We start from the raw sequence: 18,879 nt of genomic DNA, 5'->3' as shown, positions 1-18,879 counted from the left end.
GGCTGCTTTCGCCAGGTGGACGGCACATTGGAAGGATTGGATGTGCGCAGTGGAAGACTTTTAGAAATGAATAGTGTGAATTTGTAAAACAAATATAATTAACAATAATAAGTAACAATGTACATAAATGAAAAATGAAATACCAATAAATATGAAGTGGGTGAGTGAAAATAGGACAAACTAATCTGAAATGATATCCCCAGGATATGTAAATCATGTAAGTATCACAAGGCTGAGGCCAACACACTTATAAGTGATAAAACAATCTAATATGGCCGTCTCTCGACAATCAGTGACTAACCTATTAGCCATATGTTCATGAACCACTCTTTAAATATATATATATATATATATATATATATATATAAACTATCTGAGTATGAATCTGAACATAACACCCAGCCGGAACATTTACTTAATACATGATCCATACGAGCATAGATACCACTCAATCTGAGTAACCAAACTATAAATACATATACACTCAATAAGAGAGAAACTCTACCCAGCATAAGACATTACATGACTGATCACTATACATTACCCATTGCACATATTGCTCACATAAACTGTGCAAATTGCACTAACACAAATCTCTGCACTTTACAAAATGAACACCCAATGGAGAGAGAGAGGGATGGAGACAGATACATGTAATAAGTAACGGACGATAATTCCAATCTCAAGGATGGTTTAAATAGCAACAAAACTCGACGCATATGATAATAAAATAACGGCGAATGAAACCAATAATCAAATGGAGCAGGGAAAACGCTAAAACAATATGTGAGACCGTAACCGCTACTTTATCACTCTAACCGTCTCGGAACATGAACTCACGTTTCAAATCATATCTCATAACATAATTCCCAAATACAATTTACCTCAAACACATATATCTCACAAATATGTTACTCAATGCAAATACTAAAACTTGCCCCCAAGACGTATCACTAGCAAGCGATGTTTCAAACTACGATCCACTAAAATCCCAAACACACACGACACAAAATAACTACTCCACTGATCTATCTCCAACACATACAAAGCCCGAGTCACGTTGTCTATATCTGCCCCGTACCAAAATCCTAAGTCTTGTTAATGTTTCTGCCGTGGACGAGAGCTTGAATCTGAGCCAACTGTTTCCGTATATCTCCCGCGTACGAGAGCGTAAGTCTTGTTAAGTGTATCTGCCGCGTACCGGAACCCGAGTGACGTTCCGTGTATCTCCATTAAAACAGGTAAACTCTCTCCCCCTCTATCCTTGTGAGACGCAATGAACCGGCCAATAGGGTTATTTGGAAAGAACCAATGAAGGGATTGATAGCGCTATCTATACTGTGACGTCTGAGAGCACTCTGACAGATGAAGTGACGTACTAGGTGAACGGCCGTGGTAGTGGGCACGGCTCATAGTACAGCTTTTCCTGCCATTTCCATTTCGCAATTGCTCTGTTTTCATTACATCATTTATAGAGTCATCTCCCATTGTCTAATGGAGATCAAGCTTGCTTGGACTCCTCATATGTAGATTCTGTTTCAGTCAAGAGCTATGTCTTTTTCTTAGAAAAAACTCCACTTTCGCTGAAAGCCACTGGTGTCGTAGTAGATTACTACATGTAAAAGATCACTTTGTTTGTGAATAAAGACAAAATTATATGTCCATTTTCACCATTATTCTGGTTTCACATTTTGTTAAATGATGTCACCACGAGATCTCTGATAGAATGGGAACAAGTAAGTTCAGTATCTCATTCGCCCTCAGCCTTTTCTGTGTAACAATACTTGCCAATATATGATGTGGAACAATGAAACTGGAAGATGAGAATAGCCTTCTCATCTTTGAAAGAAAAATTGTATGTAGTATTTACGGTTCAATATACAATAAAGAAAACTGGAGAAAAAGAATGAATAAAGAGATTGATGAGCTAGTGGAAGGTGAGAATATAGCTTTATTAAATCTATCAGGCTGAGATGGTTAAGACTTGTAGTGAGAATGGATGAGGAAGGCTGTGGCTGGGTACAGAGGGAAGTGGAGAGCTGTTGTGAGAGAAGCCATGGTCCACATTGGACTGTAGTGCGGTGGTGGTGATGGCAGTGGCGGCAGCGGTGGCTGTGCATAAATTGAAAATGATAGTCATTTAAGCTGTAAACACTGTAGGAAAGCCAATGAGTTAGTTCTCAATTCGGCATAGGAAAACAATTATCTCATATACTAGGAAGGATGAACTATCTGACACTTTTTCAATAGAACCCATATTTACAAGTAAAAGGAATAATTTTCTAAAAAAGTCGAGCAATCTGGAAATATAGTTCGTTTCAGCATTTTAAAATATGAACTTAGTGATTTTGCGATGTGGGTAGTTGTCTCTTTAATATATTTTCTTTTAACGAATTGTGTAATAGTACTACAGTCTGGATCTCACTTCCTGGTCTGTTTCTTTGTGGAATGAGATGCAGAGAGGGAGAGTGGAAGGTTCAATAACATGTACCACATGTGCAGCTCCCATACGTTCAACACATCTACCTTTTCAGTATTCCTTTAGTTAGTTATGGAGCAAGATCAGCCATCGATTAGCTATCAATTCTATTATTTATTCAAACAAATTTGCTGTAATCAGTAGTATGATATTTATAAGAAAACTTTTGAAAAGTGAGAGAGAGAGAGAGAGAGAGAGAGAGAGAGAGAAAGAGAGAGAGTGTGTGTGTGTGTGTGTGTGCGCGTGCGTGCGTGTTTTTTTTTTTTTATTCATTCAAATTAGGGATTTGCTTAATCAGTAGTATGTTATTTATAAGAAAACTTTTGAAAAGTGTGTGTGTGTGTGTGTCTAATGCCTACCCACTTCCCTTTGAGTGATTCGGGTTCTGCATACTGTACTGTGGATAGAAGGCAGGACTATGACCCATTTTCAAATTGCACACCACTTCGGCTGGCCCCGTTACGCATGATGTGTATCTGTGAAGAGTTACGTCGTGTACTAGGGTGAGTGTATGTTAAGTGTTTAAGTGTAGTGCAGAGAATGGGTGAGGATGATGATGAAGGTGAGGAAGGGAGAAGGGGAAACCCAGTGCCAGCATGTAGCTTACTCTTGTCGAATGCACCAAGGGGGCCACCAGGCTTAACGTCCCCATCCAACAGACAATCACTATCACCAGTGACATATGCCAGTATCTCAATAATTCTGTTCAATGGGATGAATGTGTTTGTTTTTTAAGCCTGCAGTTTATTTTCATATCTGGTTCTATGACGTAAAGTTGTAGCGTCATGTCTGTTTCTGCATTTAGTCTATTTCTGTATTTTGTTTTGGTGGACACATAATGCAGAAAATCCAGTGATAAATGATAAATATTATTTTTCGTTTTAGACGTTTAAAAATATATAATAATAATAATAATAATAATAATAATAATAATAATAATAATAATAATGTCAGTGATATTGAACTAATTATTATTATTATTATTATTATTATTATCATCATTATCATCAATGTTTGATGTTATTATTGATTGATGTTTTCGTAATTTTTATGTGTATTTTATAGTATCCCCCAAGTATAAAATAAGAGGGGTGTCTATAAGCACTAGGGAGTTCTTGGCTCTGGAAATGAGACGAACATAGTAGTCAGAGATATAATTTTGCATGGCCGTCATGAACTCGTTCTTTCTATTTTATTGGCTTATTGTCGAAATAATTTGCTTTATATAATTTTTCAATAATGTTGACTCTGAACCGGAAAATTTTGAACAGCTATGAAGCCTATGCATCTTTAGATATTACTGCATGCAGGGTTTTGAAGGAAGAACCTCTAATTTTTATCCTTTTTTCCTCTATTGCTCTCTCTGTATCTGCTGCAGTCAGGGGCTTTCTATTTTTTTTTTTTACGTGGTTATTTAATGATGCTCTATGAACTACGAGGTTATTTAGCATTGATGGTATTGGTGATAGCAAGGTGATATTTGGCGAGATAAAGCCGAGGATTCGCCATAGATTACCTGACATTTGCCTTATGTTGGAGAAAACTTCGAAAAAAACCCAACCAGGTAATTAGCCCAAGCGAGAATCGAACCCGCGCCTGAACACAACTCTGGATCGGCAGCCAAGTGCCTTAGCCAAGTGAGGTACGCCAGTGGCTAGTTTTCTATTACGTATTTTAATGCAGAATGTTATTCTGTATTCTGCTGTTGCATACCATTAGAGAAGAAAACATTGAATGGCCATTAAAATGTAGATATTATATTTTAAATTACATTGTCTTTTATTTATGATTTTTTTTTTCACAAAAATATATTCTTTTTTTTTTTTTTTTGGATTACTTCATCTTCATAAAATGATTTTAGTCCTTCCACAGTATTTTCAAAAAGTGTTCTACCTAAATATCTAACTAGCTCAGCCAAAATACAGTGTTGTTTCTGTAAAGCCCAAACATTATTCATAATGTATTTTGAAACACTCAATGCATGTATGAAGTCTTCCGAATGAGAACTTGTCTCCTATAGTTGAGGATGCAGTACTGTCAGAAAATCTGTGTTAAAGTTGCCCAATCCACGCAGAATGGTAACTTCAAATTGTAATTACTTTACAGTTAAGCGAAAGTTTACTCGTAATTTTTTCTTTCTTTTTTAAGGGAGAACTATTGTGATATTGGAAAAAATCGATTTCGAGATTTTCACTGAATTACTTTTTCAGCATCATCTGTCTCTGTACAACTATTTCTGCTAAACTAATGAACGAATTTTGGTCAAATTCAATGTATATTAGTAATTTATTTGTACTTCATGATGCACATGAAATACACTAATTGTTAGTATGAATAGATCTTTATTTGAAATAAAAAACACAAAATGACAAAATGAAAATTCAATGTATCCTGACGATTTTTTTTTTTTTATTTTGTTTCTTGCATACAATGAGAAAATACATGAAATAAGGTGCCCAACATGTTCCCAAATTCTACGTTCCAGAGAAACTAATTGTAATATGCAGGATTTTTCTATTTTTCGTCGTGAATTTTTTCATATTCCAATACCTCCCAGCCAAGCCAGATAGTCATTATCCTTAGTGAAGAGCACCTCATTGTTATAGGATTAGTATTCCGTATTCAAACACATTTGTTACACATGAGTGGAAAGCAAGTCTAATGCAATTTAATATTCATGTTACTTTTAAACACTCATTTTTTAAAATAGGAATTGTATTAGAAGTGATTACAGTATTACACATAACTATTTTATGTAAATTTGTGAAAATCTAATTACAAAAGTAATATCCGCTCACACAATACAATTATTTATAGATTAAGTCGAATGTCGTACGTAATTTTGCGATTATAGAAAAAGATTAACACAAGAAAGTCTTATCAGACATATTCCGTATAGAAAAGTGTTTTATGTGTAATCCAGAGAACGAAGATTCGTCTTTTTATCCGGGCAAACTTTAAATGATTTAATTTATATATGTATTTGGATACTAGTTCGAGGAAATAAATTATGAAAGGTATTATCATTTGCACAAGCTATTGGAAATGAATTGTTATGAAATGGGTAGAATGTATAATGAAAGGCTGTGTGTTACCTTTGTGACATAATTTTTTATGAGCTAGATGGAAATTTCTTTATGATGACTGAATTGAAGTTCGAATTTTAAAATATATGGAAAATACTGTTTTGTATTGTTTAATTATAATATAATAATCCTTTGCAGAAATTTTTATTTTAGGTAAATTAGCCCTAATTATCAAATTTCATACATTTGCGTCTTCATATTGGAGTCGTTAAATGGCAAGTTGTAGCCGATTTAAGTGAACAACTCAAAATCTGTGCTTCATCGGCTGACCATTTAATATCTTTGAAAAATATTCGAGTGCAAGAGGTCAAATGACTTTATTGTCAAACGCCTGGCATTACAGTAGAAAACAACATTTGCTTTTTGAGTTACAAATTACGATTTAGTATAAAATTGATTTCTTACTGCTGAAGCTGATTCCTAACTTAATGTACAATAGATTGAAGTTTTGAGAAAATGGTTGCTGTTTGCATATAGGTTTAACAAATAAAAGCTGTGAAAATTGGTGAGCTGATGGTGTACTGCATTGTCTGATTTGACGTGAAATGAGTCTAGTGTCTCCTTTAACTTCTAGAGTGTAGCTGTGGAGGAGGCTGATCAGTGATTTCCATTTCACACAATAACTCTGTCATCTTGCTGTTGCACTTCAAAGAATTACAAAAGTAATTCGAAACAGAAATGAAAGAGTGTAACTCTTTTTTATTGTTTTGAATGCTACACCTGAAAGCCATTCAGATAGTCATATCAAAGGTGTACAAATGTGTAAGTCCTCTGAAAGTGAAGTCATAACTTGTTTAAATTCTTTTTCTGTTAGATTAAGGTCATTCTGAGTCAATATATAATGGAAGAAATCAAAATTTACCAGATTTTGGAGTTAGAATTTGTGGTCTCTTTATGATGTACGTAAATTGGTACTGGACCAAGCAAACTGATACATGTTTTCGATTTTCGAAATACTCATGAATTACCAGTAAGTTCTGGAAGCTGGTTATATAGAATTTTGCCTTTTACAGTTTTGTGTAAAGATTTGATACTATTTTATTAGTACAGAACAGTACTGATGTTCATGATATTTTTCATGATTCTGTTTTATTAATTTCATATGTTAGAAAAATATTAAGGGACATTGCGTAATTTCAAAAAGTTCCATAGCAAGTAGATAATTTTTATGGCATATTGTAATGTCACTTATTTGAGAAACTCGTAATGAAAAGACAAAAGAGCGAAAGTGTGCAAAAATGTTGAAAAAAAGTCAAATAATTGAGTTTGATAATAAGCAAGTACAGTTATATAAAAATAGGTTAATATAAAAAAATCAATCAATCTTCTTAATGTATCCAGCTGTTTGCTGACAACATAAAGTTCACTATAGTCCACTGTAGTCTATTCAGTTTTTTTTTTCATGATAATGTAATATAAAAAAATAAATCTAAAATAAAACTAAGAGGGAGAGGGGGGAAAATAAAAATCATAGAGTTGATATGGGAATTTTCGTTTCATTTATTTTATTACATTAGATCTTGTAGCTTTGAGATGGGGAATAAGTGAAATATTATACAAAAATATATTATAATGCATAGTAAGTAGATTAGCGTGACTCAATTTACAAGCCTAAACAGTCCAGTAAGTGAGTAGAAGGTATGAATATGGAGACATTTTTATTTATTTTTGTTGTTGGTTTAGGTATATTAATTTAAGTGAAGTTAATAGACGATTTTTACTTCTTTCGTTAATTCTAAACTTTTTCTCTTGGCCCTTCAAAACTTCAGCATTATTTATTGGGCAGTGTGTTGAAGAATGTAATGCATGAATAGTGAACTCCTTTTACAACAGCTGAGACTAACAGAGGGTAGATGGAGATTTTATTTGTATCTTGTATTAACATTATGAATGTTCTCTTAGTTCTAAAATGATAGTGATTTTTAACATAAGACATTATAAGAAGAAGAATATACTTACAAAGTAAGTACAAGATTTTTAAATATTGGAAAATCCTTTTTACATAATGCCCTTTTATGTACACACATTATTCTTAGGGTTTTCTTTTGTAAAACAAAAATATGTTAGCTTCAGATGAGCTAGGCCAAAATATTAATTCATATTTCATTATGAAATGAAAGTATGCTAATATGGGTATTTATATTGCTGATAGAAGATAATATGTGTTTTTCAGCTCAAGTGATTATCCAGTTCCATACCAAGAAACATGGTGATTATAAACTTTTTGGGATTATTTCCATGAAAATAAAAGGAGAAGTGAAGGTTGCCTATTTTATGACCTACACATGTTTTACACTAACATACTCAGCAAACATCAGAGATCAATTTTGAGTGCCCTCATTTTTCCTAAATATTGTATTATTTACATTCTGTGAGTTAGGTAATGTTAATTCAATTCCATGATATTCCAGCAAGTGAAGAACAGTGAACTTGTCGAAGGAGGGAATATCTTAAAGAAGGATGGAGTTGCAGCAAGTGCTGATGCACTTCCGTCATCAATGGAGCTGTAAGTATGATTTTGTGTGACCTCTGTTTCCTGTCACTGAAATTAGAAGTTCGTTAATCGGAGTTATATTGAACATTTATACGTGTATTATTTTTTGTGGTAGTGCTGAATGCTATTAAAACGAAATTATGCAGCTATGGACATTTTGTTACTTACATTAAAATGTGAAGACGCACTAGAATAATACAGTAAGAGATTATATATATTTTTTTCTTTTATGTGTTTGAGGTTTCTGAATAGGGAAAAGAGCTTCCATGAAGGATGTAGCTCACATATAATATTTTCTGCGACATGGTGGTATTTCATAGGGTTCGGTTACAACAAATAAAAATGTTTGGAGAGTTTTGAATTTTAGAATGACAAATTAAGAATGAGAACATATGCCTATCTTACTTATTGGAATTGATACTTCGTTAAAAAACATCTTAAATTATTTCCAGTGGAAGATGGTGATCTGGAGTGCCCCTTTAGAAGTTACCATTGCTTTATGCATTAAGTAAATAAATGAATGTGTGCATAAGATGTGGAGAAATGTTATAAACTACATAATATCTGAATAATTTCAAAGGAAAAATTGGTCTGGGGCTGGGTATCGAACCCGGGACCTTTGACTGAGCATGTTAATGGTCTTCTGACTGAGCTACCCAGGATCTGTAATTGACACCAGCTCAATTTTTCCCTTTATATCCACATACCTCAGGTGGGCTGACAAGGTCAGTTACAGTTCCAGGGTAGCTCAGTCAGTAGAGTGTTGGCACGCTCAGCCAAAGATTCTGGATTCGATACCAGCCCCGGAACAATTTTTCCTTTGAAATTATTCAAGTCAGCTGCAGAGGGAGCTACATCTGAAAGATTTGTACATAATATCTGACAAGTTGTACCAAAAAGTCTTGACTGCTGTTCTCATCACATAACCTTGAAAAGAAACAAACATTTGGTATGAACTGATTGATTCCAGTTGTTTCAGACTCACATTTCACTATCTCATTGAAATTTCATGCATATTTTCCCTCCATATTTATTATGCCATGTCATTATTAATTTATGTCGAGTGAAGTTTTTTTAGCTTGTACAATCTATTCCATTAATGCCATCACTTTTTTATATTTGTTTACAGCCAGTACTTCATGGCTATACTAGTAAGCTGCATATAACAGATACACAGAAAGCCATTCCTATAACAATGGCATGCCGCTGCACTTCTGAAATGTTGGCATACATTGGAAACCATTTCTAAGTGTGTAGGTACTACTCTAGCATGAACACCACTGAAAACTGAAATACAAAATGCAGGCGAGTCAATCTGCATGTACACAATAAGGGTAGAGGTAGAAGACGTAGTTTTCATTGTCAGTGAAACAAAGAAACGAGACAACATTAATGGAATCCATTGTACATATTAGCATATGGAAAACTACATTTTTTGTATCTAACACCTCAACATCTGTGCTTCAGTGGCTAACCATGACAATATCTTTGAAAAATATTGAAGTGCAAGAGGTCAAATGATTGATTGTCAAACGTCTGGCATTAGAGAACAACAACATCATTTTTGCTATCTTCAGAAGTTAATCTTCAGTAAGACATAACTGTTTTACTCTCGTATTAAAAACATAAAAAAAAAAATTAGGTACTCAAAGATACTTGTATAAAGTATTTTATTATAAATTGTATTACGGGATACAGTGAAACCTCTCCTTGCAGACACCCCCAAGATACGGACACTCCTCATATAAGGACAGATTTTTATGTCCTAACTGAAATAATATAGAAATAATTATAAATTTAACTCTCGTTTACGGACACTCTCAGACATGGACATGGACAGCTGTTTCACAGTCCTAAAGCTTGCTTTATATCCTGACTGCGGACAGAACTTGGATTTCAAGACCTAATGTGTTATAAAAATTGAAAATTTAGTTTTGAGAACTGTACAGGAATTCTTAACATGAAAGGAGACAATAAAGGTCTCGTAGGCTACCACTAGCCCAGCTGGCTACCCCTTGTTAGCTGAAAGCAGGTGGATAAACAGAATCATAAAATTTAACCTGTCTAATGGGTCCAAGGTTTCCGCGATCGTGAAATTGTATTCGACACATGATAGGATTAGTAGGATTATTCTCTTCACTTCAATCTATTGACACTTGTACTGTTTCGAGAGACATGGCACCTGAACGTAAAGGTTAACTTGAAAACTGTAAATTACAGTACTGCATAACTGTAGATCTAAATAAAATTGCATGGCACAGTACTGTATTTTCCTTTTTCGGTCTTATCTACTGTAGTTCAAAGTTGCAAATAATTTACTATAGTACAGTAGACTGTATTTAGAATTAAACTACAGTAATACATTTCATTTAAAGCGTGAAGGGATACATAATGCATATTATAAATTTACTGTTAGATTGGGGAGCCTCCCTCCCAATAAAGGACACCTCCCAGATGCGGACAGATTATTATGTCCCTTCAATGTCCATAGATGAGAGATTTCACTATATTACACTTGCCAGAGAGTTATTTTGAATAATTGTGATTAAAAAGAGATTCCATTTCATATAGTTGAAATAACTGAAATATACGTAATGTTGGTATTATCAAATACAAACTGAAAAGAAAGAAAGAAAAATTGTGTTTTAACTAATTCCTTATAAAGTAAAAACTACAAAACATGGTATTCTAAGATGCTGTAAATCATTGTCGTTGATAAAAGAAAGAAATGATAACAGATTTCAAAGAAACGAAATTATGTTTGTTGAAGTGTGACAGGATATAGAAAAAGAGGTAAAAAAATCCAAAGAAATGTAGGATTCATTGATATATGCTACAGCCACTATACTTGATATATGAAAGATTATTATTATTATTATTATTATTATTATTATTATTATTATTATTATTATTATTATTATTATTATTATTATTATTATTGTGGTGATACAAATATGGTGATGGTGGTGATGAGAAAGAAGAAAATGAAGTAGACGATGGTGATGATTATGAAGAGAAATAGGGACTACTTTACATATGAACACTAATGTATGAAGCACCAGTATCCCATGGCTTGTGTTTCGATTTTCCATGTGAGTTATAAAGATTCATATCTCAGCAATTTCAGATGGAAGTTTTAGTGGACAGAGGTGGTTTTTGAACAGGTTTCCTTGGGACATTTCTCTCTCTCCCCTTTGTGGGTTTGGCTCCAGTGAACTATGAATTTATACATATGAATACATATGCCAGTGTTGTTGAGAGTTGATTTGCAAACTTAGGTTATTTGAGAAAGTTGGAGTGAAATGTTTTTGATATTGCAGCTGATTGATATGTATTTCTGTGCATTTCTTGCTGGATTGCCATGTAGTATTCACATTGTTGTTATTATTCTTTTTAAAACATCCGTGTCCATGCAGATTCGTGTAAATAGTAGTTTGTATGTAGTTCTTGTCACATGTTTGTTAAAAGTTACAGCAACTGTACTTGCTTAGAAGTTAAATTAAATGTTACGATTTAGATGCTGTAAACAAGTTGTATACATGATTTGTGGGTACTAAATTCCTCGTAGACTAGTTAGAAGAATTTTGATCGGAAACATTAATATAAAATTATGGCTGGAACAGTTAAGGGACTTGTACAGTCTTAGACAAAAAAAATGACTGGCTGCCATACGCTAAGTCCCCTTCGATAGACTTCAGTTGATTCCGTGAGAGCTTAGGTTTACATGTGAAGGAATTTCTTATGCATGACTCCACACTGTTTTTTCTTTGTTATGTTCTTTGATGCTTTTTCTGTCTGTTTATAAGTCAAATGTTATGAATAATCTATAAAGTATATATATATATATATATATATATTTATTAATGGGCTCTCAAGCATTGTAGTAATAATTCAACATTAAAATGGGACATACTCATGAATGAGAACGCGAATTCGATTATGCACAATGTTGAAAACATTCAGAGGTAAGCCTGCCTGGAGAGAAATAAAAAATTGGTTGCAGCTGCCAAATTACTTTTCAAGAAAAGATCACTCACATAAATTGAGGGAAAGAAGACAGAGGAAGGATACTGGACAGTTTTCTTTTCTCAATCGTACTATTAGGGACTGGAATGCTTTACCTGCAGCCTTACTAAAGGCTTTACCAATAACCAAAAATGCATTTAAAATTAGGCTTAAGGACTTTACTAATAGACGGTAGTATATTATGCATACTGTTTAAAGGGTACCTATAACTGATGTTATGTTATTTGAAGTGTTGTATCAGTGAAGAAATGTATAGTGTCAGTGAAGTGTGTTTGTGTCAGTGAAGTTTTATAGTTTATAGTTTATAGTGCAAAGTATTTGAACAGTGAAGTGTTAGTGAAATCGGGATAGTATTAGTGAAATGTGTCGTAATTCCAGTGCAGTGAGTGAGTTGACAGCGAAATGAGTGTGGTGCTAAAAGGTACTTGTGCATGTATGAACATAATCATACTCTTGGGTTTTAGTTCGAACTTAGGGTTAAGATACAAATTAGATTTACTTTTATTATTATTATTTAATTATTATTAGTATTATTTATTATTATTGTTAGTATTAGCAAGTTATTATTATTATTAATTGTAATTTATTATTAATTGTGTTTATTATTAAATTGTCATTATTGAGTATAATTAGTTACCACTGCCACCAGGTATTATTGAGTATAATTAGTTACCACTGCCACCAGGTATTATTGAGTATAATTAGTTACCACTGCCACCAGGTATTATTGAGTATACAGTAATTAGTTACCACTGCCACCAGGTATTTACCCATTTGCAGTGTGAATAAATACATACATATCTGCTTGCAAAGATTGTAGAGCTTTGAAGTGACACAAATTGTTTGTCATTATTTGAGAATGGAGTAAATCGTAAAAAAATGTTATTTAAATATGTAAATCATGAAAAAAAATCGGTATTTAAACATGTAAATCATGAAGAAAAAGTTTGAATTGAAACCTGGAAAAAAAAAAAAAAAAAAAAAAAAAAAACATTAGGCCTATGTTCATTTGCACACTATGATAGGTCGCTTGGTTGCCAAATTATGAAAATACATTATTCCTTAGTCTTCGTTGTGTACTCTTGCTGAAAATGTAGTATTTATCTTTTACATCTTTCTCCTTATTGTGTAAGAGTGTAACAAACCTAAGCATTCCACACAGATTTTCATTTTTCAAAGATGAGCAGCGATGCTTTCCACATGATAAAAACATAAAAGACAAACTCGTGTTCGTACTTATTTTGAATGTTTTATTGTCGAACTGAAATAAAGGAATTCCGTGTTTGATGAATGTATGATTCAGCAATATTCGTAAAAAAAAAAAATCGCGTTTAACACAAAAAAAAAGCTAGCAAAATTAGCGACAAATCGCAATTGTAAAATGCGTCTTCAGAGCGTGTCTCATTCATACCTATAAAGATTTTAACTCTCTGACTGAATTAGCAGAAATTTGTGAAAACAGTATTAGCGAAAATCTGGTGTTCCTATTGATCAGTATTATTATTATTATTATTATTATTATTATTATTATTATTATTATTATTATTTTATCTTACATGTGGTAGGGACATAAATATAATGAAACCTCCTATATCTTTATCCCATACATTTATTTCAACTGCTACTTGCTAAATATTTGAGATGGTATCTTGTATGATGGTTTCATTGCTATCACTTCGCTTTATAAGAACATTTATAAAATCTTTCACACATTTTTTTTAGACTTGTCAAAATTATTGATTGGTTGGAGGAGAATAGTTCTCTCTGTCTCTACATTTTCTATCCTTCTCTTTGCCAATTGTCTATGGAAGAAGTTCCACTCATCATTTGCTATTCCATCACTGTTGCCTTGACGTCATTTCTCAAGTGATTGCCACATGGGAAGGATTACTTATAAAACTTTGAGGTATGAGCATGCCATGCAGCCTGTGCAGACATGTTAAAACCTGAACAGACGAAGTGGAGTGCATAGCTGATAAAGAAAAAAGGCAATTGAGATAAAAGGTAGTGGGAATATTCCCTTATTCAACTGTAGCTTTTTGTTAGACTTACTCATTATAATATTAATGTTTACCTTTGATTTATAACTTGTGTTGGGCAAGTCCGTGGTCCAGGTAACACAGGTGTTTTCTCCTTGGACTCCAGTTTCCCCTATGGCATCCCAACAAATCTTCATCTCATCACAGTCTTGTGATAAATTTCTGTTACTGGATGCTTTTGCACCAGTGGAAGATTGAACATACCTAAAATAAATGTCTAACAATGTTTTTGTAACACTTCGTACAACTGTTTAAGACACCCAAAATACAAAACATATAGCTGCAGGGAAGCAGAGAGTGCAGAGAACTCAGCTACCAAGGTAACTAGAGCAGACAACAGCACACATTACTTCTCCTTCACTTTGAAGAACAGGATACGGAAAAGCATTGCATGTTCAGAGAGTTGAGTTTGGATTGTATCCATAGGCTGCAACTCCCTTCAAGAAGTGTCCAGATTCTTCTGTTATCTTTCAAATTCAATTAATGGAACTATTTGTTGAAATTCTTGAAATTACAATTCTTATAACTCTATGGTTTTCTCCTAGAAATACCCATTCCTCATTTAAAAAATGGTACGATTTTGCTATTGAAAAATATAAAGTGACCTCACTTCTTACCATATTGGATGAACAGAGAAATTAAGTTAAATGTATTGGCTTACAAGGTAATGAACATTCCTTCCAGATTTTTACCTCCTCCTTGAATGTTTGTCATATTGATAATCATTCTAGAGATTTCCATGAGAAATAACGTGGAGTAGTTCTGCTGAGAATAATTATATAGTGTAACAACTTCCCATTGCTGCTGGTGGTATGCTTATGTCATTAATTATCTCGTGAAACCAAATGCATGAGTACGCCATAGCTTACAGCAAGAACCTTGTGGTGGGGGTATGTGAGGTTCGTAGTAGAAGTGTAGCAAGGGAGGAAAGCTTCTCAGTTCACTTTCTTCTTCCTCTGACACACAGATAGGTTTCACGAGATAATGAATGGCCTATACATATCGTTGTATTACATATGTCAGTATTAAATTCATGTGGATTGTAGGTAAGGTTTTGTCAGTGTCGGTTTTGTGAAAGATCTTAGTGCTGAAACTATTGTAAGGACTTCTTAATACAATTTTTGGTGCTACAAACACATGGGGATATACTTAAAAAAAAAAGTTTTATTTTATTTATTTTGGTAGTTCATAAATATTTGAATTTGAAGATACAGTTCTGGCACACATTTTTAGTTCCTGAGCCAAATGGTCTTCATTTATCACATCGTCTAAGTAACTCCTGTAGTTGATGAGAGAATTGAAATAGCTCATCATCAGTCTTCATTTGAAGTGGAATGTAATAAAGAAATCATGGACATGACAGAAAATTCTTATTTAAGCAGTAAGTATTCTACCTTAAAGTAATTTTAAAAGTGATAGTGTTATATAGCTTCATACAAAATGTCACATAGATATAGGGAAAGTATTGTCATTTATAAATTACACAGGGCATTAATTGGCGTGGTACTTTTAGACAGCCATCTTACTTCTGCTTTTTGTCATTTTTAACTTAACTCATGAAAAAATGTTTGACATTGCTAATCATTCGAAGGGAATGTCCTGCACGTGGACTCTACCTAACCAACTATTAGAGATAAATACGAATCAAGAGACATTAGAAACAAATTGCAGTGAAGGTGATACTTGTATTATATGGTGCATTGTTTATGTGAAACAGTTTAAAATTACATTATACTAAACAGTATCCTGTATGTATGAAGTCATTTTTATAAAGAAATGAAGAAATGACTGGTGAATGTTCAGGTGGCGCTATGAGACACGGAGGCACTTACCTCGCTTTGCTGATCACTGGGAATTGGCGCTCACTGAAATAGGCTACATCAATTGTCCCATGATGTCATGCAACTATATCAGTTTGTCGAAGGAGGACATGGTCAGTCATTACATGTGTTGTGATGGGGTGAGTTTCAATGGAGACGTAAGCAGCAATACAGAGGAACATGTTTCAGTTCAAGCAGTATTACCCCTCTTGTTACCAAATTGTGATGCAGTTTTGACTTTCTCCTCTTTCTATTTCTGTCATGAAATAAACTTTACTGATACAATTTGAAGAACGCATATATTCCTGGTGAATACAAGGAATTCTTTTCTTTTTACCATAATATCCATAACAGCTCCAGAGCTATTTCAGACTTCTAACAAATGAAAATAGTTTTCTTTCCCTGAAGGTACAAAATGATAAAAGAAATATTTTCACGAAACCTTTTCAATTTCATAAACAGATTTGTAATAATTTCATTTACAGTTTTAAGGAAATACTTCAAACGGGAGAAGAATATGTGTTAGTTTTTGTATTGCTTATAAATATTTTGTTCATCATTAAAATGTATGAGTTAAGGCAAATTGGATGAATTTTTCAAACTTGAAAGTGGGTCTCCTTAAGTCCTTAATGACACTTGAAAGTTGGGTATGAATTGTTTGACCTTTTTTTGCATACATTTTATTGATCGGTGTATGTGTGTGTATGTGCCCTTATATAGATATCCTGGTATTTGGATTGTATGGTTACCTAGGAAATTGTAAGAGTAGTATCACTAACAGAATTCAACTGTATGATAAGTGTGTGCATAAGTCAAATTCATCTGACAGATTGATCTGTATGGTGGTGTATGTTTCCTAATGAGGCCATCTGAATCCTATCTTTGAACTGAAGTAGTCTCTGTAATCATATCATATTCTGTCGTAAGATTTATAAATGTATGTGCCTCTGCTTTAATGTGATTGCCATTTTTTACCTGGCATATTCCTTCATTGTACTCCTATATTGCAGAGTGCGAATCTCATTATTATCCATTTAAAGTAGTATCACAGTCTAGTATATACAGTTGCGAAGCTCAATATGTAGTAAATATGCAAACATTAGGTAGTTGCTCACCACGAGGATCGCTAATATTGCCTCATTACAGGCAATGCAAAATAGTACCGTCACAGTCTATTGTTTCTAGCACCCTCAAAACTCAAGCTTCGTGACTGAATATAGTAGACTGTGACAGTATTACGTAGTAGTCAAGTTTCTTTCACATTGGTCTTTATTTCAGATCTTCCTTTTGAGCTTAATCTCTCTCTCTTTTTTTTATTGTGACTTTTATTTGCAAGTGATACTTTTGAAATCTGAGATCTTTCTAGAACGACATTGGGCATTTGTGTAGATCAGACATTTTTGTTTTAGCTTCTGCATACTTACACATAAAGAAGCTTTTATCTATTTTTGAAGTTTTTCTTTATACAAGCTTCTTGCTTGCAGAAATTCTGCTTGTAAATTTACTACACATCTTAAAAAATTGATATATATTATTTAATGAAATTTGATGTCAGTTATTCTGAAATTCAAGCGTTTTCAATTATCAAGTGCAATTTTTTTTTTATTATTTATAATGTAAGTATAACAGAAACTGAGATTACTACTAACAAATGTATGCCTGAAACATATTCTACAACTGATTGGTATGATATTTTTAGCATTACTAAGATTTACTTTGAATTCTACCAAACATGTTTCGAACTCTTGTAATTAAACTTTAAAATGTTAATATTATTATATAACATTGAATTCATAGAAGAGTAAACAGTAAAAACTGTCCAGTATAATTTGAGACTTTTATGGTGTTCAAAGCAATACTAGATTTTTGGATTTTTACACTGTGTTATTGATATCGAAACATTCAAAATTTCAACTACATCAGGGAATGGAATTCTGCCTGTTGGATCTGTTACCAGTCTTGGGGAACTATTCTTGGTAACAGGTCCAACAGATAGACTGCTCTTCCCTGATGATGAAACTGTTATATAGGTCCAAAATTTTGGATGTTTCTACATCTGTGACATTGTGAAAAAACCCAGTAACTTAATACTGCTTCTTCATACAGCATAAAAACATTGATTTACATGCGCAAAGGTCCACCATTTTTTTATGTACTATGATCTTAAGTGAATGAAATGCATAGTAAATTAGGTAAGTGAAAGTGTTGTGCAGTTCCATCAAAACTTTCTAACTTCAGGGATTCTGTTAATGAAAAGGCTTTTTATTGCGACTTATTTAACATTGAATACCGGTATTGCCCTATTTTAATTTTAACTGTAAACAACATAGGTAAGCTAATAGAATAAGCTATGGAATTAATTCAAACCTCTGATTATTTCCCATTGTGTTGTAAATTTCTGCTGGCAGTGTTCATGCTATTTGCGCATGTCATTTATGTTGCAACACTGGCTAAACACCTATAGGCCTAATGCAGTAAAAACACATTATAATTGCTGGAGCTTATTTTTTTACCTTCAGTCTTTCTTGTCTGAAATATATTGGTAATGGGGTAGAATTTGGACCTCTGTATTGCTGCTCATATTATATATGCTTGATAGATGTGCAGAAGGATCAGCTGTAAGGATACAATATCTGATCTTTTTGTACATTTGTAAACTTTAAATTTATGTTTTCTTTAAATATTTTATCTTGGAAGAGAGTATTAGGTATAAGAAGGATTAAACGTTTCAGTAGTCTTATGCTTTGCTTGGTGATCAAACAATTATTGATTACATTTGCATGTTATTTATTTGAATCAGGGATTGCAGAAACAGTACATGTCAATATATGTGGCGTATTGACATGTGCTGTTTCTGCAATCCCCAATTCATTTAGTGAATAGATTGAGTTAGTATGATTCTGAGAAAGTGATGTAAATAATCTTTTTGTGAATG

General features: G+C 33.2%; 1 protein-coding gene across 6 annotated transcripts in view; it reads left to right on the top strand.

The window, feature by feature from the left end:
- LOC138701528 (putative uncharacterized protein DDB_G0282133) overlaps positions 1 to 18,879 on the top strand; it is a 210,261-nt gene that overhangs the window by 42,457 nt on the left and 148,925 nt on the right. For 4 of the 6 annotated variants that reach the window (XM_069828522.1, XM_069828521.1, XM_069828523.1 and 1 more), the window contains exons 4-5: positions 7,977 to 8,071; positions 15,928 to 16,084. In XM_069828522.1, the coding sequence (XP_069684623.1) occupies positions 7,977 to 8,071; positions 15,928 to 16,084 (252 nt within the window). Of the gene's footprint in view, positions 1 to 7,976; positions 8,072 to 15,927; positions 16,085 to 18,879 lie in introns of those variants that run through there. The other 2 variants (XM_069828525.1, XM_069828526.1) reach the window with 2 other exon arrangements.

The sequence above is a fragment of the Periplaneta americana genome, chromosome 6 (genome assembly GCF_040183065.1).
Source record: "Periplaneta americana isolate PAMFEO1 chromosome 6, P.americana_PAMFEO1_priV1, whole genome shotgun sequence".
NCBI lineage: Eukaryota > Metazoa > Arthropoda > Insecta > Blattodea > Blattidae > Periplaneta > Periplaneta americana.
Note: the sequence above shows the minus strand (reverse complement) of the source record. Positions and strands in the feature narration are given on the sequence as shown.